Raw genomic sequence first — 25,553 nt, 5'->3', positions numbered from 1 at the left:
ACGCTGGAATTCTCAAAGGAAGGCATTCTCACTACTCAGGTTATTAATAAAAGCCTAAATTTTGTGGGGGGGGAAGGAAGGTGTTAATCATAAAGCATAGAGGAGCTTAAAACTGCTCAACATAATCTTTTTGAGTAGCCACCATAATTAAGGGAGACTAGTCTTCTCCAATTCTATCAAAAACAGTAATAATAAAAACTGGACCTCAGGGATTAACTGTCACTAGAACACCCCAAAGGAAAAACATGTCCATTTTTCCCCCCCACACCCCCAGTAGACAAGGAATGCCTTCAGAGCTGTACCTGAGCAGTTTATATTTTGAAATGAAGGCTTTTGTGCATCCGTGCTGTGAACACTTGTAGGGACGCTCCCCTTTGTGCGCATAAGTGTGGACCGTGAGCTTGTCAATGGAATCAAAAATCTTCCCGCAGAGTCGGCAGGGAAAACTATCTGGCTGCTTCACTTCTTTTCCCTTCAGCAGTGAAGACCGACCATTTCTCCATTTAGGAATAAACCTTACAAGAGCACCACAAGTGCTTCCTGAGCTGGCACAACTGAACTTTGCAGCAGAGGAACAGGAAATGGTCCCAAAGCATTGAGTAATGCTTTTGCCTAATGACGCTCCTCTCAGTTTCCCTTTGAGTTTGTTTTTTGTTTTTACAGGTCCCAATTTATTTGGTGGTCTGAACCTCGTAGGAAGGACTCGGTCCTTATGGATGCACTGGTGAGATTCCAGCAGAGCAAAAGTTGCAAAAGTGCTTCCACAGCTGGAGCATATCCAAGAGTCTACAGGCTCTTTCTGCAATGAGAACAGAGACAGATCTTCCTTACTAAACATTCTAAGAAAGGGTCATATTCTTCTCACTCATCTCCTCCTGTGCTTTTGTAAGACCCATCATTGTCTCTGGTGATATTTACTTCCATGTGCTACCACCTTGTTGTTCAACTGGCAATAGATTCTCTCTAGGAGTAAAAACTCGAAGGTAAGGTAAAGGTTGGCTAAATACTGGTTTGTATGTTTTTGTTTAGCATTTACTGTAACTGTCCTGAGTCCCTTCCCCTTTGTTTATCTGTGCTTACTGAATTTCAAAGTCTCTACATTTGTTGCATTTATGAAATTACTCATAAACAGTTGTAAATTGTACTTTTATCCTTGGACTGACATAGTTTATCTGCTATTCCAGCCACATAAAAATGGGATGGGTTTCGGTACAAAAATGTAGTTTAGCCATACAGATTTCCTTGTATCTTGGGCTGACTCCATGCTTTACCACACAGCAATGGTCAATGGCTCCAGGAGAGGCTTCCTCACTTGGCTTGACATTTGGCATTAGACTTCCATTAACCGGATAAGAAACACCTTAGGTTTAGGGATCTCAAGCCTATCCTGACTTAAAGCCTTTTTTTTTCCCCAGACAGGGTATTATTTGGAAGTATTACTTGGAAAGAAGAGCTCTACTGGATTCAGTTGAATTCACTTTAAATGCTGATATTATAAACACTCCAATGAAAAACAATTACCAAAAAACTCCCATCACTGATGAAATATACTTCCAATTAATGCATGACCATGTACCTCCTCAACTTCATCTACCTTTTATGTAAGTTTCTCATAAACTGTCCTTCTTTTCCCTTGTTCTTGGGCTAGCTTGCTCTGGAGAGCATGGTGAAGCTGTATCCAATCCCTCTTTATTTCCAAACTGAGGCCTCCTCTCTGCTAAGACTTGTGCCTGATGCTGTGGCTCTCCCTCACCTTCCTTCTGGGGAATATTCTGAATGCCTCACAAGCCTTCTTGGAACATGAATTCCTGGTTCATTTGTATTCCTGGTTCATTTGTTTCACATTCTTTCTAGATTAAGTATTGATTTCACAGTCATGTTTTCAACACTTAACAAACTTCTCCTGTCAGTTTAAGGATTTCTGCTATGATACAGAGGGGAAGGTATTTGAATTAGTAGAGAAGGGTTACTGAACAGGAAAGACTGAAATAACTAGTGGGTACTCTGGCCAATCAATCAGAGCAAAAGAAAGGAAAATGGTGAAAAAAGTCTGAGGCTTGACAGCTTGGTTATCCAAAAATTAGTGCCCATCTTAAGTCTTTCCATTACATCAAATGGTGCCACTTACTTCTGACTATATCTGATGGCTCCATTGGATTACAAACACAGGACAGGAAGAACAGCCTTTCTCTGGGTAGCTGCTTGGCTAAAATTGCTAAAAGCACTCTGTGGCCTACACTTGCATTACTAGAGTTATATAAACAGAGAAAACACATAAATAAGCCATTATTTACTATGTCTAGTGATGGCTTCAATGCAGAGTAGGGGTACTTACTGCTACTGGAGGCAAAGGAGAGACATCTGATTCTTCTTTAATGAAGACTGCAGAAGCTTCCATAAATTTGGCATAATCGGCAGCATACCATACTTTCAATTCTGTGTGGGGTTCAATTGACTGTGAATGGAAAAAACCAGCACCTGTTTACTTGTGTCAATTTTCCTAAACCAAACAATAAGAAAAACAGGAGGGCCAGGGGTGTTCAGCATTTTGTCCTTACCCAGACTGCATTTTTTGACTCTGTTTTAATTATTGGTAACTTAGTTTCAAGATTCAAGCACTTTTTAAACATTACTGCCCGCTTTCTTGATTGACACTTTCTGTTTCTAAAAGTGGAATTGCGTATGCACGGAGATTTGGGGTGGGGGGGCCCTGTAGCAGGAGGAATGCCTCAATACTCATAACCTTTGCTCAGTGAGATCCATTTGTCTTTGATGTTCAGACATCCATTAGTCTTTCCAAGCAATATCCCATGCCCATTCCTTGATGTCAGGAAGCCCTCTGGACACAACACTTAACTAGAGGGTACAGGCAAAGGAAAAATGCCTTGTGAATGCACAAGATCTTGGATGCCTCCTGGATGTGTTATGCTGAGCATGGGTGCAGAGCTGATCAATATGTGGACTGCAAGGCAAATTGGCACCTTCCCAGGCTGGCTCTAATGTGTCAGGTTTGCTGTGAGCGTGCCTTACTGTAACTCTGCCCTCCTTCCACTGAAGCCTTCCCCCACAGGATTAAAGGAGCCCATAATCTGCAGTCTCCCATCCAGTCATGCTTGCCCAAATCTCTCCTTGGACTGGACTATGACCTCTTCTGACAAATACTTTCAGTCAATAATATAGCAAAGAGAAAAGGAGAGGCATGATTACACTCACTGGCCAAAGATCTATTAGTTCTTTAAATGAAAAGGAGAAAACTAAACATGATTTATATGACTCCCTGACCCTGTACACAATTTTCTTCATCTATAATAAACACTAACATTGCTGCAACAAGGGTAGAGCCAAACTGCACTGTACTTGTAGTTTTATTTTAACTAAGATAAACATGTGCCACCAAAAAAAAAAAAAAAAGCAAACTAGCCTAGAAAGAGAGCAGCTGAGTCTTATTCCACAAAACATGACATCATAAAATCCACTTATTCTGTAATATTGGTGTGGGATAAGCATGGTAGGGAAAAGACAATGTAGATTGTGAATGCAGACAGGTGAGGGGTTAATTGTGGGTTTAATGCTGAAAACTGAGTCTTGTATTCCCAGGCACAACCAGCGTGGGTTGGGTGTACATTTTAGTAACACCTGGCCTAAACAGAAATTGTCTGTCCAGAATTCTCCACTCAGTTAAGGACATGAGGCAGAGCCATTAAGTAGGAGGCTCATCACTGTGAGGCAAAATGTTTAAGGATGTCTGGGAGCTTGGCCTGTGACAGCTGAGATTGATACCCACAAAAAAACTGCACAGCATGACACTGTCACTACTTTCTGCCCAGCATTCCTAGACCAGCAGCCATTTCCTTAATGGGAAGGAGAGCTGGTCAATGTGACTTTGAAGGGAGAGCAAGTGCATCAGTGTGTGAAACAGTCAAGTTAATTCAAAAGCTCTAAACTCAGTAAAACTGACATTAAATATCAATATGCAAATCCACTACAAGTTGTCTTACTCTGTGCCACTTACTCTTATTGTCACTGCAGCACACACATGAAACTTCCTGGGATCAGACCAACAGCAACCATGGATTATTTTTATTTCCCCACAGTTCCATACCTTTTAAAGCATTTATTTATAAGGATTGCAGTGATTAGGTCAGAAAGTAAGCTAATGGTGGTGGTGTCAAGATGCCACTTACACATCTGCTTTAGTAGCTGTACTTTCATGTCACTGAAATCTCATTTCTTTGTAAAAACAGTGGGGAAAGGAGCCAATCCTACTCCTATTTTAACACACTTTACTAAAAATGTTTTGAGAAAGTATCTTCAGAATGAGCCCTAAGCCAGCCTCACAGCATGACCAACAGGGTGTGCCTAAGTGTAGCACAAGGCCATCGCATTCATTGACCAGGACAAAATCTGCTGGATGCCACAGCACCCTGAATGATACTGGGACTTGGGAGAAATAAAACCCAAATAATGCTCTATGACCCACAGCACAGAAAAGGTTCCAAGACACATGCATCATCCTAGGACACACTTTGTGTCAGTGTATAGGATGCAACTCTCCATTAATGCCAATGTGCAGAGTTCTGCTGAAGTCAGCAGACAGCTGGTTCAATAGTATTTAAATTATTCTGGAAATTTTAAGTTACTAGTTTATAACAACTACTTCTTGGAAAAGTTCATGCTTCCCAAATATAGTATTAGTAATCCTATCAATTTTACAAACATATAATGCATTTCAAATCAAGCTGAAATCTCAAATGATATGGACTGCATGAGAATCTCAAATACAGTCTAAATATGTCTCAGGGTAGTATATACTATTTTACATTTTTATTTTTTTCTTAATAATTATGTTGATATTAATTCTAGAATCAACTATACTCCATACTGTTATAAAAGACTTCAAGGGTATGAAATGCTATTCTCTCATCACCACTATACAGTAAATATTTTTCTCACTGTGCAGGTGTAGAAACAAAAATGGAATAAAAAATGTAAATACTACTATGCCACAGAAATATGTGCCAATCTTGGATATGAAACTGAAATACTGGATTTTAATTCATAGTAACTACTTTTCACTAATATTATTTTTTTTTAAATTTTTGTGTTGCTCACAATGATATATAAGCATTATGTTCAACAGATAGATGTCTTTTTCCCAAGTGTGCAAAAGAGTTATTTCTGATTAAAACCAACTCTGCCTAAGAAAAGGGCCAAAACATGGAAATTGTACATGAAGATCCACTCAACACCTTGTTCCTGAGCACAAAGCAATGTGCTCAGAAAACAATATGTGTCCAGAAATGTAATAAAAGAAAGGAATTTGTTTGTTATTTCCAGAATGAAGAACTCTTGAAGGTAATAATGCCAAATAATCCCACCATATACATCTACCTGGCATTAAAGAACATTCAGTTTAAACACTATCAGCGTGAATGACTTTTATCTTCCCTCGGCTCAGTTTCTTCACTACCCACAGCAGCAAGTACACAACACCTTTTCCTAACAAACCCCATACTCTGTTTGCTTTACTACAGATTAAATTACATTAAAGGTGGTATTTAAGTAATGATCCAGTTAGCAGAATAGAATCAATCTGTCATTGCAGAAGAGTTAGTCCTTCAGAACCTTTGTCTATAAATTTCCTTTTGGATGGCAGGTGGAGCAATGAAGGTTTAACTACCTTGACTGTTGTGAAGTAGACTTCTCCACAGTGCTGATAAGCCACAAGAGTCTGTTCTTCTTGGTTCCGGGCTAGCCGGACAAACATCATCCAGTTTCCACAGTCCTCATTGGGAGTGTCCAGAAAGTACTTCCCTCCATCTTTCAACACCTGAAACAAAGTGGGGGGAAGAGGACAAATATGATAAAACCAAGTCCTGTATAAAGGCACATTCGTTTTCTTTAATTTGGAATCAGTTATCTATCTTGTCTTGGTCATATATCCCTTGAAATCATGGTTGTTTTGAAATGGATCACTCTTAATGAACACTGAGTGCAAAAGAAAGTGAAGAACGAATGCCTGCTGAGCACCCTGCTACTAAAATAACTGTAGGCCTTTGTATGTATTTTCCATTTATAGTTCATCATTTTTATGTTATATAAAGATAATATTAAGAACTAAGTGCAGGCAGGTAGAAAGATAAGCTTTATGCCTTAATCTACTTCCTGAGCACTTGATAATCTCAAGCCTCAGTGCGACCACATTTTGCATGGAACAATTGTATAGCTTGTGTTAGTAAGTCCAGAGAGGTAACATACAACATAATGGCATTTTAACAGTCTTCTCTTTTTCCTCTTAACAATGCAAAAGTAAATACAAATGAACAATTGTGCCAGAAAGATCTTTTTCTTTTACTTCATTCTTCCTAGCTTCTCCCCTCCAAGAGAATGCCCCATGAGGCAAAAACTACCAACCTCAAACAAGACTATTGCTTTTCTGCAATAATGTCTCAAATATGGACAGACAAAGCTGCACAACTAATGACAGCACAGCCTGTATTTGTTCTACTAACCACATAACTGAGCAAGTAACTGCAAAAAAAAAGTTGCATTTTCATTGCTTCTGGGAACTATTTTATCTAACTTCATCATGTTTCCGACGAAAGCACCTGCCTGTTGGACAAGTTTGGTCACATACTCATGCTAGGGAGAAGTCAAGGCAGCTACTGCTGTCATGTAGGAAATCTGGGACTCTAATCTCCTCTTCTGAAGAAACAGTCCATTCATCAGCCAGAGCTGCGCTTATCACTGTATACTTTTAAGCAAATGGTGCTGACTGATAGAGGATAGGGTGTGGTTTACAATGGCTTGGTGAAAAGGAAGGAACTGGGTGCTTAGCTCATCCATCCATTGTTAGAGAAGTACATTTTCTGTATTTTTAATAGTGTCTAATCAAAAGACTGAAGATATTTAGTTACAGAGAAGAACAAACCTTTTCTGGTGTCCACATGCTATGAAAATCCCATAGAAGGACAGTGTTACTTTCCTGGCAGATAATTCCCATGATTTCCATGTGCAAATCAAGCTTACAGCAACTACTGAAGCTATTACTACTTTGAAGCTCTCAAACTAAAGTTCAGAAGTATTTCCTCACAACACAGTGTTTTCCAGCCCCAGGCCTCTGGAGAAAGCTCAAAGGAAGACACAGTGTGTCACAGCACAGCTGCTGCTGGTGCCTCTCTGTTTGGGGGTGAGAGGGCCTGATAGGAACTGCAAACTCTGGAAGAACCATGATCTGTTGGGAAGTCCTGACAGAGGCTGTGGCTTGGCCATGGATTCATTGTATGACACAGAGCTGTGCTCAGCCACGACCCTGACAGCAAAATGCAAAGACTGGGGCCCAGAGGATTGCAATCAACTGCAACTCCCAAGGAATTCCTGTGGGAAAGGATGTCCATGTACATTTGTCTAAGCTGGTTTAGTCCTGAGAGGCCACGATTTTTGCTGGATAAAATACAAGTAATAGTGTCATGGTCCAGGTGTAACAGTCAGTACCTATGTGTGCAGCAACAGAAGGTATCAGGCCTAAATAACAATCTGATTAAATAAACTGAGGTAGTGCACTGTGCATCAAAGTCTATATATAAATTAACAACTATTATTAATAAATAACAATAACATTTAAAAATAATTAAGATTAATCTTTCCCTATCAGTTTCTCCCTACTAAGCCAGTGCCTTAGTGCATATTTCTGTCACTCTCACTAACTCAGTGCACAAACTCAAACCTCCCAGTGGTATGGTGCAAAGCACAAATCCTTTTGTGTTACCTGGGAAGAAAGTTCAGTAGCCATGCTCCCTGAAAATCTTATCAAGAGCTATCAGACTGATAGGCTTAACACCCTAGAAATGGTAAAACCAGAAACCAGGAAACCAAATTTCTAGAAAACACACTATGCAAGAATATTTGGGTACTTCAGTACTTGCTGTACTGCCTAATAATGTGATTTACACTCATACTTACACATCAAAAGTACAAATAATGAGCTACATCAGATGGCAAATTGACTGATTAAAATACTTAAATAAGTAAGTATGAGCTGCTAAAGACACATATGCACTCCATAGAAAGGCAGTGGGTTTTTACCTGCAGGACTAGTCTGCTCTCATCATAGCACGTCAGTTTTGTAGACAGCTGACCAACATAAGGGCCAAATTGTGTTCTCTTCTGTATTACTTTCTTTGCAAATACACCAAGGACTGTGAAGAAAACAAAGAGCAGTCTAATATTAGTACAGACATCACAAACTATTTCTTGTATGCTTACAGTTGTGAAAATTGAGATAAACAAAATAGTGCAGAACACATGGATTCTTTTTCTAGACAAATAATCCCACTAAATAATTCTAAGGTGAAGAATCCTAAAAAGGATGTAAATAGGTACTGACTTTTTTTTTAATGGGAACTACATTGTATAAAAAAGTACCAAAAATCCATGACAGGATGTTAAACTGAGTCTGCAACACAAACATGTTGATACTCCTCAATCTACAAACTCATGTTATCATAGTTCTCTGCCTTTTGGCATAATTTGGGAGGTTGTTCTCTCCCAATAAGAGTGGAAGAATCTATAAAAACACAGTATTAGCCTTCTTAATCATTCTGGTTATTCCACTGCCAGATCAACGGAGTGACAGTGTAGGCATCTTGTCATTCTCTGTCTGAAAAGCAATCTAGGCAGGACTAATTATACACAGGTAGCTGTGGAAAATTTCCACACTAAGAACATCATTCCTTTGTTCATGTTTGGGCATTCAAATTGCTTTGCTTTCACAAGGAAACAACAGTCTTTCCACAATATGAACTAAAAATGCTGCAAAAGGTAAATTACCCCCCTGTGATCTCTGAAGTTTGCAGGGGGTGGATAAGGGATGTCATTTACCATTTTGTTTCTGACCTTTCATTGAATACTCTTTCCTGTTTTGCATGCTTGGGGGAAAAAGAAAAAAAAAGTAGTAGTGCATGACTGTTATTATTAGATACAAATTCAACATTCATTAAACTTGGATTGACTGAACAGAGCTAACTGGTTGTTCACAGCTAAATGTCACACCAGCTCTGGCTAATGTCCTGCCATCAGTTCATGTGTCTGTTACCAGAAACCAGTCACAAAAAACAGTGGCTGACTGTGAGCTTTAGCTTGCTCAGCTGAAAACAGTCTTCATAACGCAAATGCCCAATGATTATGCCTTGAGTTACTCATGAAATCAGGAGTCTTTGTCTCCTTTTTTCCAAATGTGGGAAAAAGAGCTAAAATACTTACTCTGCTGGTTTCCAGCTCTCAGCTCCAAGACTCGCAAAGTGAGGTAGTGAGGTAGGGTGAGGCGGGCCCGGCTGGGAATAACCCTATCTTTAGCCCTGATGAGTGGTCCGTGGAGTTTGCATTCTCCTATAAGGCTTTTACCGCAATCCTCACACCCTACAAATCCAGAAAAGGGAACCTGTTACTAAAAATGACCAACTGCTTTCCAATTCTGGCTCTTCTAATTTTGTCATCTTGAGAACACATCTGGAATTACGAATGCTTTTCTTCACATCAGTCTTCTACATTAGGTAGTGAAAAGATTATCTGCAAGTCAAAACTAAACAAGGAAGGTTTAAAATAACACCTCCAGTTTATGCATTCTCTCCTGAGCAAACTGGTGCGTCTTGACCTCCAAAGATTTATACATATTCTCATTCAGGTGCCTTTAGAGACTAGGATGGGAGCAAAACTAGACTTCACTGCCTGCCCAGCTGTAAAGATGCAGATATTTATACAGAAATGTGGACAAAGTTGTTAGCAATAACCTAGGTAAGTTTGGTCCCTTCCAACCTTACCCATTCTGTGACTAAGAAATTCTGAAATTTGCAGAGATCCAAGGAATCCAAGAAAGACTTTGTGTCTGCTGCACAGACCATTCTCAGTAGAAGATGAGACCCTCAGGGTACCATGAGAAATGAGTATGATGGGTCCTACAGCCACAGCTCAGTTGACAATCATGCAGGAGCAGCCTCCTCATAGGCTGCTCTGCCTGTGGAAGTAAGGAAAAGGGGCATACTGCACTTCCCAGCTGTTGGTTCCCAATAATGACATCTGCAGGCTGAACACACGGACCATCCAGAGAACCCATTAAAGAGAAATACATGTCTGCAAACTGACTTTCCCCTGGCACAGTGAGATATTTTTGGTTTAGTGCAGCTCAAACTGGTTGCCAGGGAAACTCATACAGAGCAGTGACAAAACTGAGCAATGAGACTTTCCAGCAGAAGGTCATCTCAGCACTGGTGTCACACAGGGTGATGGGAAAAAGGGGACTTCTTGCACAAAACCTTTTTATAGACAGTAGAAACCAAACCAGTGAGCCAACAATGCTTCACGACTGAGTTAAAAAGAAAAGCTGATATTGGTCATCCATGACTACCTCATTTTGTTTTCCTTCTGAAAACTCTGCTGAGCAAGTCTATTCAGTAAGTGACAATACAGAACAGAGGAGGGGAGCCAGAACAGCCAGGAGAGCCCAAGGGAGCAATGTAGAAAGACTGGGGCAGGAGAGGTGAGGCTTCATCACAGACAAGGGCTCATAACCAAGGGGCATAAAGGGCTCAGGAGACACTGCCTGGGGAGACAGAGATAGTCTTTGAAAAAGGACAGTAGCAACAGAAATATTCATATTCAGGGTACCCCAAAAAGGTTTCTGTTTGTAAACACAAGCAGGCACTCGACTAAATCATGCACCTTGAGAGCCTAGTCCAAAATCTCCCCAGGTAAGCATAAAGTATCCCTACCTACTTCTTTGGGCTCTCCATCAACTCCAGCTGAGAAGATAGATAGACTTGTGTGTTGGTCAGGCTGCAAGCACTACAATAGTAAGTATTTTTCAATAATTTGTGGACCATGGAAGTTTTCTTCTTCCATGGCTTCCAGGCTGCACACCTGCACTGTGAATAGCTGGAAAACATTATTTATTTTTGCTAGTGCTACAGATAAAGAACATGCCCCCTACAGCCATCACTTAAAATGCACAAAAAGCCCAACAATATAACTGCCAGGTACATTTTTTTTGTTATACATTTGTTTATGTACCCAAAAGTCCTTTACAGCTGCAAGGCTGCAAGAAAATAAAAATATTTCCTTGGTGATTTAACTTAATTGGCTTTTAAATAAATTCACCCTTCTGAGGGCAACAAAATTATGAGGGCTTCCTGAGCTTGCTTGGAATAATAGTGACTTTGTCTCAAGTCAAACAGCTCCTGCTTGGAGAGTCATTGTATGCAAACGGCCGAAACACATTACCAAAAGCAAAACGGAGACAAAGAACTGCTGTTAGAGGAAGGATGTGTCTAATCATAAGTACACGACCTTATCAATCCATGCCATACCTCAGTGATTCATCACTAGCAAGCTCCTGAGCAAACCTTCCAGCCACCCCGAGGCAGTGCCCACCTCCAAGGCTCCAGGGTGGGCAGCTCCCAGGAAGGCTGCAAAGGGAAAGCAGGGGGAAAAGGGCATCCCTTGAATCAGCTTCCAAATTCTGCAGTAGTGCTCCATTAGCTAACCCTCCTCGGTCCTCCAGATCCAGGACATAAGGTCTGAAATGATTCACACATGGGTAGTAGAGAGGCTCTCCTCTAAATTCAGGAACCGCTTTGCATCTAACTGGGTGTTGAGCAAGGGTCTCCAAGCTGAGCGGCCCCACAGACAGCTGCCTAGGCAGCACACCTCAGCAGCAGCAGCACAAAACCACCAGCCCTGCACCAAACTACCTGCAGAGCTGGAAGCCCTGTTAAGCACCTTGCTAGCATGGCCTGGGATTCTGACCTGGCACAACTGCCCAGCACCTCAAAACATGAGATTAGCTCAGTTGGTTAGAGCATGGTGCTAACAACACCAAGGCTGTGGGTTCAGTCCCTGTACACTTAAGAGTTTGACTTGATCACACTTGTGGATCCCTTCCAACTCAGAATATTCAGCAATTCTGTGAAATATCCAGAGCTGTCCAACACTTATTCTAAGGTTTTCTATGTATACAGGTCATGAAGATAACTAGAATGACTTAAGTTATTAAATAACAAGCAAACTGGAATTACATTCACTACACAGCATTTCTGACCCCATACTGGAATTACATTCACTACACAGCATTTCTGACCTCATACCAACATGTTAGTACCCTAACTGCAAATTTATTGTATTCTAAAAAATTCGCAGGTGTACCAGAAAAATAGGATTGAAACACTGCAAATAGAATACCTTCAGGAGCTACTGAAGGAAATGGAGATCTTTGTAATTTCTCTCCCCAAAACTAACAGTGCAAAACTGTCAAGTTCACATTCCTTCTCAGAGACAATTACAGGCCAAGTAATGATCCTTTGTGTTTCAATGCTAAATTACAGATGCCATTGACAAAGGAGTGTATATAGAGCCACAGCACAGAGTTTGTAAAGCTCACACAGATTTTATGCCACTTTTTAACTTGGCTAATTAAGTAAAATATATTTTTTCAACAACAGCTTCAGAACACACTCTAACCTGTTCTGAAATAGGGCTCATCCAGCTATGGAAACAACATACACTTTGTTGTATTAGCACTAGAAATGAAAAACAGTTGTTCAGAAAAATCACTTTCTGTAGAGAAGATTTCTTCTGCTTCTTGCTAGGCACCTTAGTACCCCGACACTTTTTCAGTTTCCTGGCTCCCTTAAATTGTATTTACACAAACAAAATTAATGGATTCGAGGTTCATATGCAAACATGCAAGAAAAACTACCACTATTCCTCTGCTTTGTTGTGATTTAGATGAGTAGGCAACAAAAAGAAATAAACAAGATTTACAGGAGTTACAAGCTGTTAAAAATCAGACTGTGTCATTTACTACATCCTTAGAAAAACAATGCTATATTGTCCCCTAGAGGGAACTTCTTCATTCTTCCTCTGTCCTCCCAATGATTCTGACAAAATTCCAAATAATGCCTTTGTATCTATCTGTATATAAAACTGTACAAGCTAATAGATCTTGCAGCTGTTAACATTTTTATTTTTCTGGACCTCCCTGCAGCAGAGGGGAGGCAGGTGTACAGAAGAGCCTAGCCCTGGAGCAGGTGCAGGCTCTGACCAGGTTGCAGGAGTGCAGACACCACCTCAATTGCAAGGACAAACCACTGGAGGGGCTAAGAGAAGGGTGGGTACATCCCCCAACACCCCCAGCTGGTACCCCTGCACCTGAATGCCTCTGCTCCCACTTCTCCCTCACATTGGGAGGCATGGCTGGCAACAGCTAACCCCTGGCTTTCCCCTGCTCTTTGGGTCATCACAAAGCTGAGACCCGCTGCCTGCAGGATGCACTCCCACCCCATGAGCTGACTGGACACTGGTGGCTGTGCTCCCAGGGAGGAGAATGGGCTGTGAGTGTGGCTCACCTGTACTGGCCTCACCATGCTGGTGCTTCGCCCCAGTCCAGGTCTAGGTGACAGCTCTCCTTTGCTGCAGCCTACACAGCCTGACAGCCCCAGCTGCCAGCCTGCCTCATCCTCCACACAGCTCTGGGGCCACCACGCTGCACTGGGACAAGCTCCCACAGCCAACAGTAGCCAAGCTGGCACGGCAGCTTGAGCAAGCTGGACTTGAGCACAGTCAACAAACTGGTTTCCAAAACAGCAGCACGGCTGGAGCACTGTGCCACCCCCAGAGGCACAAGCCCGGCCTCGGGGAGAGCTCATTAGTGTGGGCGAGGAGCCACGGGCTGCGGTTCCACAGAGCCCCGCTGCACAGATAACAGGAGCTATACATAGCCATGCCAGGAACTGCAATCACTGTCCTGATAGCTCACACATGCCACGGAGCCTCAACCAGCCAGCAGCAGAATATCACTTCTTAAACCCAGTTTGCTAAAAACTAGATGCCTATCAGGACCTCCTCCCCGCGTTTTCTCCCACCCCTGCTTTCAAGTGAGACTTTACAGTACCTGAACATTTCAGTGGCCCACAAGATGCCTGCGGTGCAATTACGTCCCCTGTGAAGGCAGAGGCAAATCATTTCTTTTCAATTGTCCACTCGGAGCAAATGCACCCAGTGAGAAATGATCAGAGGCTGAGCAGACCTTGGCATTTGCTGTGCTGTTTTGCAGCATTAGAATTAGCTCCCATACGCAGAGGGAACAAAGATCAGTGTACACAGCAGTTGAAATCCTAGCCTAATTACAATCATAAGATTTGCATAGCAAACAACAGTAATTTATTCCAGAGTAAAACTGTAGCACTCCGTTAGCCTTGTTCAGCCTTCACAGAGAGGAACACTGCAAAAACACCTCCTGGATATTTTCTGAAGTACATTGCACATGCTAGTCTTGGTTCTCTTAGCCAAAGGTGCATGAGGATTTCCAGCCTGAGGTTTGTTCTGCAGCACTCTGTACAGAAAAAGCTTGAAATCCTTGTTCTACAATTTATTTGGCAAAAAACTCAAAGTACTCAATTAGCAAACAGTTAATCACAAGTTATTTTCCCATTATTGTGGGCCACTGACACACATTTTCTCTGAAAAAAATGTTTATGAAAGAAGCCTTATAGCCTAAGTTTGATGTGCAAAACAAAGCTTTTAACTGATTAATAATTGATTCTATTTATATTGAAGTAAAATAGAACTTGTCATAATTACCAGAATTCAGAATAATTTTGTTCAAATCCCATTAACTTGTGATATTTTATTATGCTAAATTGTCTATAGAATGATGTTTACTTGTTAACTGGAAAAACTGATCCCTAGTCCAGCATCAAAATAGGTGAACATTTCCTCAATGTCTCCTTTTCTGTCTTTTCTATTTCATACACCAAAACCTTGTATTAGCAGAGACGTACAACTGCTCAGCTCTGCATGGAAAAAAAGAAAAAATACATAAATCAAGAAAGCCCACTACAGGCTGACTTTGCAATCATAATCATGCACCTGGATAAAGGCTGAAAACTTGCACTTCTGTGCATGACACTGTATTATTTGGGAAGCAGGTGCAGTGTTTTCCATAACCCAGCACCCAAAATAGCACCACCCTGACAAGAAAGTGGAAAAAAAAAAAAAAAAAGGCAGATGTACTCCTGTGCTTGAGAGGGAAACTTCAGATTTCAAGCAGAGTTCCCCTGTCTTTGACACACAGAAACCCTGAAGCCTTGCAGCCCCTACCCGGTGGCACCACCAGCGCAGAAACTGTGGACACGCTGCTGGGGCAATATCGGCCCCTTAGCAAGGCCTTGTGCTGCCATGCCAAGGCTTTCTGGTGAGAGGACAGGAGCTCCTGAGATATAGGTGAAGGCTGAGGAGGAGTCCTGGTGCTGCTCAGGCATTAGTGGCACCCTGCACGTAAATGCCTACTGCTCTTGGGGCCCCCTCCCTGGGAAGGAGAACAGTAGGTGGTTTGCAAACATCCCAGAAATCATTCTGAACATTAAACATATTCATGGGAACATGACCTCACTCTACTAAAATGTAAAACTTTAAAAATGAATTACTATATTTGGAGACAGAAACAGAGAAGGAGAACAGCAAACATGCCTTACTGCCACCCCACCCCATACATTCAGTCAGACCTGCAAGTCAAGCTGATTCCCTAAAACCCAGCACTGCAGGTGAACCTGCCCCTCAAGCACCCTGACCAGCCACTGATGTGCTGTGACACCTTCCCTCACCTCACCTCCATCCTCCCTGTGCTTGTCTTTGCTCCCAAGAAGAATGAAGATTTGGAAGAAGAGTTACACCCTTGGGTTTTCAGCAGTGGGAGATCATCTGTCAAGGCACCTGCTCCTTCCTCACAGCACTATGATCCTGACCAGCTGCTCTTATGGAAGAATGCCTCTAGAAGGGTGGCTCAGCACTTATCTGACTGTAAAGAAACCTCACACAAAGCACATGTCCATTTTTTGGCACAAGTTCCAATATGTAAATTCTTCCAAGCTGCAGAACAATTTGTTATACAAACACATACAAGATAACAAACACTATGATTCATTACTCATTCCTAATAGGGAGTGATCATGACGATAATCAAGCTCATCTGGGAACAGTAAGTCTTTCACCTGGTGGCCATGAAGTGCTACAAAAGGCATAGCCCAGAGGAATTTGAACAGCTTTCAGTAAAAAGTCAGTCTCACTTCAATCCCAATGAGGCTTTCTACTGTGCTCCTTCCGTCTAGCAAAACAGTTAGAGAAACCTCGAGGAGCACAGCTGGGCTATGGAATTCAGCAGTTCCAGCATGTTCCCATGAAGGCTGTGCAGCAAAAGCACACCTGTGCTCTGCTGCATCTTACAAACTCCACAGAAAAAAGTTACCTTCACTGTCTGAACACCTGAAAAGGCAGTAACTTACACATCTTTCCTGCAAAACTAAAGGAGAAAAAAGCCCCAACAAACCAAACAGGAGGGAAAGTATGTAGGTGCAAACTTCACTGCAGTCTGATCAACTCGTTTATCAAAGTTCTTGGTATGTTCATTCATCTAAAAATGACCTGAGGTAAAAAAATTCATTGATTGGTTGAAAGCTAATTTAAAAAACAATAATTTTCTGGTTATTCTTGGGATAAAAGTTACGTGTCCCATTTCCAGTACACCACATGGGGTTTGGTTGTTATCAGAACCCATATACATAAATGAGCACAGTTCAAGTGAAGTCACCTCCCATAGTTTACATGTAATAGCTTCTAATCAGTGCAAACAAAGAGACTTCTCTTTCTGCTGAAAGCTGAGCACATTTCAAACAATCACATTGAAAAATGCAGTTGGATTTTCCAGCGTATTTTTTTCCTTCTCTCCCTCTCCCTCCACTGTCTTGGAACTAAGTCATATAAAATTAGATCCAGAAACAGAGGAGGTTAACAGCAAATTCATAGAAACAACTACTACTTTTTATGAGAAAGAACCTGAGTCAGCAGAGCATGGTCCTATGAAATGCCTAGCAAAAAGCTCTCTGAGAGGGAAGCTTTTCCATTGCACTCTGCCCATCTTCCCCAGCAGCCAGCAGCAGTCCAACCTGGTGCAAGGCTGTGGCTCCTTGTCTGTGACACCTTCTGCTTGCTTTAGGTCTTCACTGGCACTGTCCAAACTGCCCTGTTTCTATACTGTAGATGGCAAGACCAAAATCCCCCTGTCACAGAAACAGAGACAGCCACCAGGAGAGTCATATTCAAACTGCTCATAGGCACCCTGTGGCTCCTGGACTGCATGTTGGACCCCCTAAACTGCATCTCTCACACCACAGATTCTACCTACCACAGCAGAAGCACTTTATGTATCTCAAGCACTTTCCTTTTGGAGAGGTTTTTTGGCAGGACAGTTGATTTATTTTAGTGTGAGATGTTTTAGTGGAAAATGTGAATGCTACTGTGGCAGTTCAACACAGACACCAGAATCTTCCATCTTTGTAATAGCAGAAAAAACCCCATATAACAGATCTTCCTAAATGCACATATGTATAAATACACATGCACACAGCAACACACACACCACATGAAGTGCATTAATACTGTCAGCAGTTTTATTGATGGCAGGTCAACACCACAGTTTGAACTCTGATAAGGGAAGTGCAGCAATTATAATGACTAAAGCTTAGTATCGATTAGTTGAAGTATTTCCAAGCCTTGCAACATTCCCTTAAAAGGGAACCCTAGACTGGGTATCTTGCTCCTTCATTGAGATTGGTTGTCAGTGGCCAGCAAATCCAGATGTTGCATTGAAGACACTGGTGGAAAACTTGGTGAAAAAAGCTACCTCTCCTAAGGAAACCAGCCCAAATCAATTCTTTATTTTCCAATGGTGACTTTCAACATGGACTTGTGGGAACTTTACCAGCAAAGACATTAGCAGCTGGGATATATTTCCACTTTGGAGCAGGTAACATGAGTTTACTGTAGAATGCAAAGAGGAAGCATGGCATGCAGAGTGAAGAGATACCATATTCATCCTGTGGCTGCAGAAGCTGATGTCTTTAGAGGCACATATAACAACATGAAGCAAGTACAGCTACTGGGAATCAAAGTGCAGTGTTTGCACCCCAGGATTCACTTCTGCAGGTATTAGTCTGTGCACATGGCTCCAGTGATGTGCAAGTAGCCACATTATCAAAGAAAGAAGTCCATGTGGAGAAGTGAATACATAACACTTAGGACTGATCAGGGCTGAGACCTTGGAGTCCTAAAAGAATACTCCAGTCCATATTACATTCAGTAGAAGCTATTAATAAAACTGGAAAATGAGTTAACTTCCTCAGTGAGCCATCCAAACTTTCTGCTGATATTCCCACTCACCCAAAAGAAAAAAAAAAAAAGTGTTTTTTTTTTCTTATCAATGAACCCTAAAGTATATATCTAAAATACCAAAATGAAGGAGTCGTCTTTTAAAAGAATTGGCTTTTGTAAATGAAGGGTCATTAACAGCTTAGCAGAACAGCTTTAGTTCTTACTATGCATCCCCTTCATAACAGACAACTTCTGTTATTCCTTGCTTCATTTCCAACAGGAAAAGCATGCTTGATTCCCAGCCTCTCTGGGAACAAAATGGGTAGGAGACTCTCATCCTTAGCCTTTATGACCCTGTTAAATTATTTTCCTCTTTTAAGGCATGAAGTGATTTCTTTAAAAAAAAAACACATAGGCATTCAGAAGCTCTGCTGCTGAACAGAGACAAAAATTTATTTCTGTGAAAAAATACATGTGCAAGTATCATGTCTGTTTCCATTCACTCATTTTCTTTTTCCTAAGATCCAACATTTATTTCTTTCCTACAAAAAATATTTTTGTGGGAAACCATACGATAATTAGCTAATGTCTTGACTGATATTGTAATAAAGAAATTATCTCTACCTGCACTTCTTTAACAGACCGATTAAAAAAGGCTGATAAGATTGGCAGCAACAAATTAGACAGCAGTGTAGTACATTTTCCTTACAATAACTATTCTCCTGAGGCATAAGAACAGCCTGTAAGACACAGAAATACAAAGTAGATGATTATTATAAGAGAATTGCATAAAAGTTGCAAAAATTGCAGATTTTTTCTATAGATTAGGCTCTCAACTCAGATTATAAAGTATCTCCATACAGCTCAATTTATTCTGCTGACAGTCATCTCAGTTTGAGATCAAATAAAATGCAAACACTTTTTATAGATTTTTGATTAATCTGTGGTTTTTAAAAAATTATTTGCAAAAGTCACACACACACACACAAATAAATTCTTACGTGAATCTAAGAAGCAATCTTGCAATGCAAAGTTGCAAAGAATTTGTTCCTGTTTTCATACCTTCCTAGCTCAAAGAACAAGATGAACAGATGTTAGAGGCATCACCCTGGGAGAAATGCAGATACATATTTACATAACTCTGGTTATTTAACATACATGTTTACTTAAAGCTGTGTATGATTACATATCTCACCTTATATTTGGTATATTTTACTCTGTTGGTTAGAAATCAAATATTTTATACTTCCACTTCAACACTGCCAACAGGTAAAAACAATTTCATATTTTACAAAGATGTTAGAAGAGACGAAGGGACAACTGTCCTGCCAGAACATCCCTACGCACCTCCCCACTCACATCTGCCTAAGCACCTTCCAGTCCAGTGAGTTAAACATAACACACTCTTGTCTTATCACCCGAGGAACAGGGAACAAGTGCCACCTTCCGTGTCACACATGAATCACCCACTTGCTTCCCCATTACACCAACTAAAAAAGCCCCGATCAACTGCGCTTTCCGCAGCTGCAATCCCTTTCTATTTGCACCACTACAAGTACCCAGGAACCCTCACTGGTCAATGTTTTCATTACACATCTAGATTACAGCACTAAAAGGACCTACAAATATCTCTCCTGTCCAACTTAAATGTTAACTTTATATTAGCTTTAGCTTTACATTTTAATGGCTTCCAATGCCTATCATGCATAAATACACTTAAGTGAGGTCAAAACACAGTCTTGACACATTCGGATAACAGTAATGACAACAGAGCCTACAAACTTTGATATGTGCCTCCTTGAGTTCAGTGTTTCCACATCTTAGTCAAAATTATAAATGCATTTGCTTTTTTTTAATGCTTTTTCTCTCTGAAAATCTTGGAAACTTAACAGCAAAAGCTACAAGCAAACATGTTGATGCTCTACAGTTAAGCAATGTATTTTCATTTTAAGAATCACAAAGTAATCTAAAGAAAGCATGTTTGCATATGGAGCCCAAATTCTTCCAAGAAAAACAGATAAGTTATCTGCTGGGAAAAGCACAAAATGCAACAAAACTAGTTAAGAATACTAGCTCAAAATCACTCAAAAAGAAAAAAATGCCAGACTGAGGAACACAAACTATTCCAACAAAACATGAAACTTCCCAAGCATTTCTCTCAAAATGAGGGGACAACTTGAGAGTTTTCAAACTACTGCACCCATGCACAGACACTTTTAATGGGGTTTGCAACAAAACCCCAGCAATTCCTACTGCCATGTAAGAACGAGGCTGCATGGCAGCAGTTACTCTGCTCTGAGCTTGCCCTTACACTTAAATAACAAAGGAAGAAATGGCATTACTTAAAGTTTTTCCTTCTATCGTAATTGGGCCACACCTGGAAGTTGTAGCTGCATGAGCCCAGATCTTTTCCTTCACTCACCACAGAAACTAATGTAGAAACTCTGGCAATTTGTTCTCCTGTTCTCAGTAGAAAATTTACATATGAATTACACACCAAATGCCTTTGGTCTAATAAACTGTTCTGGACTTGCACAATGAAAATACTGCTGCTTCATCATCATCCTCCTCTCGCTATTCTTTTCTGTCTTTACAAAAAACCCACGTACACCTAAAGCCAGCAGCAAGCATAGTGGTCAGTCTGCCCCTTGCCTGGAGTCCACACGTGGAAACAGAAGTTTGGAAATATATCCTCACATTTCAAAGGACTTTGAGATTCCCAGATTCTCTGCCAGACAGGCCCTCTCGTTAGTCACTGCCTTGTGTGTAAGTATTGACACAGCAGTCTGTACCAGTTAAGAAATCATCTGATGCAACTCAGCTGATTTTCAAAGGTATAAAAAATTACATATCATAGCTTACATGAATGATTGATGTTCATGTAAGACTGGAAGACCTGAATACTGATTTTGTATTACTTTTCATATTCATTAATCACCATTAGATAAAGAACAAATGAACTCACACACAGGCTAGAAACAGCACAAGAGTTACTTAGGTATTTCCCATGACAGAATACAACTCAAACATTGGTTTTGCACTCAAGAACAGAACTGCAAACATTTCATAATCGCACTATATATGGGAAATCAAAACAAACCTTACCTTATTTTAAATGGCAATTTTAGTAAAAAGCCAGGCTATGCTAGTCCAGGGTGTAAGGAACCATGTCATCCTCCTTCGGCAGACTTTTCCAAATGCCCCTGTATTCAACTAAGTCTAACTCCACTCTGTTTTGTTTCCCTAGGAGGACCCATTCAGGACCATGTGCTCCTTTTCAGCTGTCAATAAACAGAAGCAGTGAATTCCCCAGCGCTTCACAAAGCTAGTTAGGCATAGCCATTCATTTCTTCAGGAAAACAGGGCATTGATTTCAGCAAATTCCCAGGGAGCAGCTACAACAAAGAGATCAAAGACCCACCTCCTTTCCTGCCTGGCTTTGGCCGGCTGGGCTGAGAGGAGCAGCAACAGGTTTCACGAAGAGCGGGCTCTGTCCCCACCGAGCACTGCACGCTCCATTCACGCCCATCGCCTTCCTGCATTCCTGGGACAGCCCCCGGCGCTAACCGTGACAAACCCCTACATTCAGGCAGCATAATATACTGCACACCAGTTCATCCAAGGATAAAAAGAAAAACAAGCTCCAAGGGAAGTCTGCTGCTTCCCCGACCAGCCGAACCTCAGTAGCTGACAGACTTTTCATAAACGTCTTTTTTTCCCTTAGCTTCTCCATCTAAACCAGAGAAATGTTTGCTACCTCAAATTCATTGTGCTGAAACTTCTCTGGAATGTTGGCTTTTCTGATTTATTTCCACAAGCTTGAAGACTTAGCTGCTGGAGTTTGAGGTCTAGCTGCAGCAGCCCTTGTATTGTGCAACCACGATATTTTCTTTGTGCAATTTGCCCTAGACTGCAGAGGGTTTTTCCTAAGGAATTTAAGGGGGTTTGTTCCCATTTGGTTAGAATTTTTACTTTTTTTCATTATACATCTTGTCTTGATTATTGTAACCTGGAACAAGATTTTTAATGCTAAAATTTGACCTTGTATTGAACAAAAAGACAATGTCATGGTCAAGCTTAAGGACTGGTGGTTAGGCTACACATCTACTGCTAAACAGTAAGAGCCAGAGACCTGGTGCTGAAACCACCTGGCACCAGCTCCACAATTCTAAATGCTTCTCATCTTCTTCTCTTTTCCCCCCCAGTTTGGTTATATCCAAATTCCTTAACTGGAACACAGTCTGGTAGATATTATCCCTCACACACACCCTAGTGTTTGTTGCTTGTTAGTATATGCTAGTACTGTGCTCACAGGCTGGCCCCGAAATATTTATTTACATATAGACAGACATAAAGCTCTGAAGTCAATTCACACCTGTAGAGATTTGCCATGTCATTCTTTAGCATTCTCTGTGCACTGATGTTTTACCAAGGCACTACCAGGCTGTCACAAACACCCACCAGCTGGAAACTGGAGAGTTCCCTCAGCACTGGCACTGCCTCCAGGCCACTGACACGTCTCCAAGTGAGAAGACAAATGTCCATCCCACTAACATGAGCAAGTATCACCGGATCTGGCACAGCACAAGCAGTACAATACTGAGAAGACCAGGGACAGCTGGTAGGGATGACGGCTCACTGCACAGAAGACAGCTGAGAACACAAGGAAATACAGAATTGCAGAATTACTGAAGTTGCAGGAGACGTGCAATGATCAACTAGCTGAGACTCTTCCTGAATGCAGGTCCTTTAATAGCCTTACCCAGGGCCTTGTCAAGCTGTATCTCGAATATGTCTGGTGTGGGCAACTCCACCACTTCCCTGAGCAGCTCATTCCAATGTTTGATTGATCCCTCACTGAAAATGTCCCTTGCATGCACAAGCACCTCCCCCAGCTCGTGGCCATCGCCTCTTGTCCTGTCACAGTGCATGCCTGGGGAAAGGCTGCTTCTAACTCCTTTTCTATAACCACCAGTTTTGTACTGCAAGACCGTGACTTGATCCCCTTGAGCCTCCTCTTCTTTGAGCAGAACACACCCAGCTCCTTCAGCCTTTATGCAGGTGACAACTTCTCTAGCTCCCTGATCATTGGGGGAACACGAGAAAGGCACTGTTGCTGAGCTGAAAAAAAGAAAAATGAAACTGCCAGTGGATAAAATTCCTAAAAGAGACAAATATCTGAGTACAGCTGAGGAGTCTTGACCATGACCCCTGTGCAGTCATCCTGCCCTCTGCTTTCTTTAGTATTTCACTCCTGATGATAGTTTTGCCTGTTGAATACAATACAGTCAGGCATATAACATTCCTTGTTTTAGAGTTCTCTCTGTATCTAAATAGCATTTAAGCATGCCTCGAAATTTCCATCTCACAGTAGAAACTTTAAAAATGCATTTTAACAAATAACTTGATCTCCACATATAATTGCTGCCTTCCATTAAGCCACTGATGGTTTTATATTTATTAACTGATTGCAGTTTCAATGAATAAACCCCCAATCCTGTTTTCCTTGTTCCTCTAAGGAAGTACTGAAGAATGATAAAATGTGTCTGAAATTTCCCTCTCTTATATTGCACAGTGAGCAGCTGGGCAGCCCTTGGAGGCAATGATAAAAAAAGGCAGCTGAGGCACTGGAGGGACTCCAAAAGAAAGCATGTAGATCAGATCAACAAGCAGAAAAAAATGTGCTTAATGCTTCAGATAACTTAAGCTGGAGTGAGAGAGTGCAAGTATCTGGGAAACGTGAGCAACAACCTTCCGTGGTAGTCACGACAGCAAAGCATAAGGATATAGCACTTATCTGCTGAGAAGAAGGACAAATTATAGTGATACAGCAGGAGATTTGGATGTGACTGGGATAATGATGCCTTGGAAGCACAGGAGTTAAATTCACAAGATGATTAAAAAACCCCGAGCACATCACTCTGCAGTAATCTGGGATGGTATTTGTGCCAAAGATAGATAAAACATTTTAGAGAGAATTGCAGTTTTAAATCTCAATGAACCAGTCTGTTCTTATACTTGGGCCAGATTTTTACAATTTTACTCACATTAAGTCATGCTTTACTCCAAGAATAATCTCATTGATTATAATGGTAATATTGTTTCACAGATGTCCCAGAAGCAACGCAAATGTAAAAGCAGACTTTATACTTCAGATAAAAGACATCAATCATGAGTACATCTGGGAATCCAATAAAAACATATGGAACCAAAAAATCACTGTGGGATGATGGAAATGTACTTACAGAGCAGGTCTGTGGACATGTTTACAGATCAGGCAAAGGAAACCTACACAAAATAAATGAAAAAAGAATTATCAGTTTTCTGAACTAGGGCTATTCATGTTTATATCTCATGCTAACAATCATATGCATAGTCTTTTAGTTCTTTAGGAAATAAGAACATAGCTACAGAAATCTAAAAAGGAAAAACTTCAGGTTTTAGAGGACAAGAAAAACTGATTTCACTTCATTTCACAGACCATGTAAACTGACAATCTTAATGTAATGCATTTTAATTAAGAGCAGTTCACTGTATTCCACATCTTCATTAACTTTTATTATTATGTATTTTCCAGGCATCAATTGCAAGAGAATTTTCAAGCATCATGTATTTTACCCCATTGCATGCTATTCTGTGTTTAAGCCTGATATTTCTAACAGTCCCAACCCTTGCACAGTGAAAAAGAATATTAACCAAATATAGGACAAGACATATTATTTGCTCTCTTGAAGGACTTCTGGAGGCTTTTGGTTTTTGCTGAACTCATTCATTTTGTTCCCTTCCCATTCATCTGCTGGTTTTTGACCACAGGAGTAGAATCTGAGTTTTCTGTAGCTGTCTGAGCAATCCCCAACACACGGGTATTCCAATGACTGAATAAGGCTACTTGGAGCTACAGAAATAATAATGCCTGTATTAGTAAGTGGACACACAAATACCAATACAAATCACATCATAGTGTATGCCATTTTATGTCCTGTATAAATCAGGCAGTGTTTAAGGCAGTGTTTAAAGGGGTGGGTGTGTGTGTGTGTGTGTATGAATCAGGGTGAATGAAAGAGGTTCAATAAGGCCCAGTGCTGGGTCCTACCCTTGGGTCACAACAGCCCCAGGCAGGGCTACAGGCTGGGGAAGAGTGGCTGGGAAGTGGCCTGGCAGAAAAGGACCTGGGGGTGCTGGAAAACAGCAGCAGCTGAGCATGAGCCAGCTGTGCCCAGGTAGCCAAGAAGGCCGATGGCATCCTGGCCTGGCTCAGCAATGGTGTGGCCAGCAGGAGCAGGGCAGGGATTGTCCCCTTGTACTCAGCACTGGTGAGGCCTCACCTCAAATCCTGTGATCAGTTCTGGGCCCCTCAC

General features: G+C 41.2%; 1 protein-coding gene across 2 annotated transcripts in view; it reads right to left on the bottom strand.

Moving 5' to 3' along the window:
* PLAGL1 (PLAG1 like zinc finger 1) overlaps positions 1-25,553 on the bottom strand; it is a 47,820-nt gene that overhangs the window by 5,824 nt on the left and 16,443 nt on the right. The window contains exons 2-7 of one of the 2 annotated variants that reach the window (XM_077175446.1): positions 24,441-24,483; positions 9,262-9,417; positions 8,086-8,198; positions 5,681-5,830; positions 2,336-2,455; positions 303-799 (exon numbers count right to left, since the gene is read on the bottom strand). In XM_077175446.1, the coding sequence (XP_077031561.1) occupies positions 303-799; positions 2,336-2,455; positions 5,681-5,830; positions 8,086-8,198; positions 9,262-9,417; positions 24,441-24,459 (1,055 nt within the window). In that variant the 5' untranslated portion in view covers positions 24,460-24,483. Of the gene's footprint in view, positions 1-302; positions 800-2,335; positions 2,456-5,680; positions 5,831-8,085; positions 8,199-9,261; positions 9,418-21,300; positions 21,336-24,440; positions 24,484-25,553 lie in introns of those variants that run through there. The other variant, XM_054629635.2, reaches the window with a different exon arrangement.

Source organism: Agelaius phoeniceus, chromosome 3 (genome assembly GCF_051311805.1).
Source record: "Agelaius phoeniceus isolate bAgePho1 chromosome 3, bAgePho1.hap1, whole genome shotgun sequence".
Taxonomy (NCBI): Eukaryota; Metazoa; Chordata; class Aves; order Passeriformes; family Icteridae; genus Agelaius; species Agelaius phoeniceus.
Note: the sequence above shows the minus strand (reverse complement) of the source record. Positions and strands in the feature narration are given on the sequence as shown.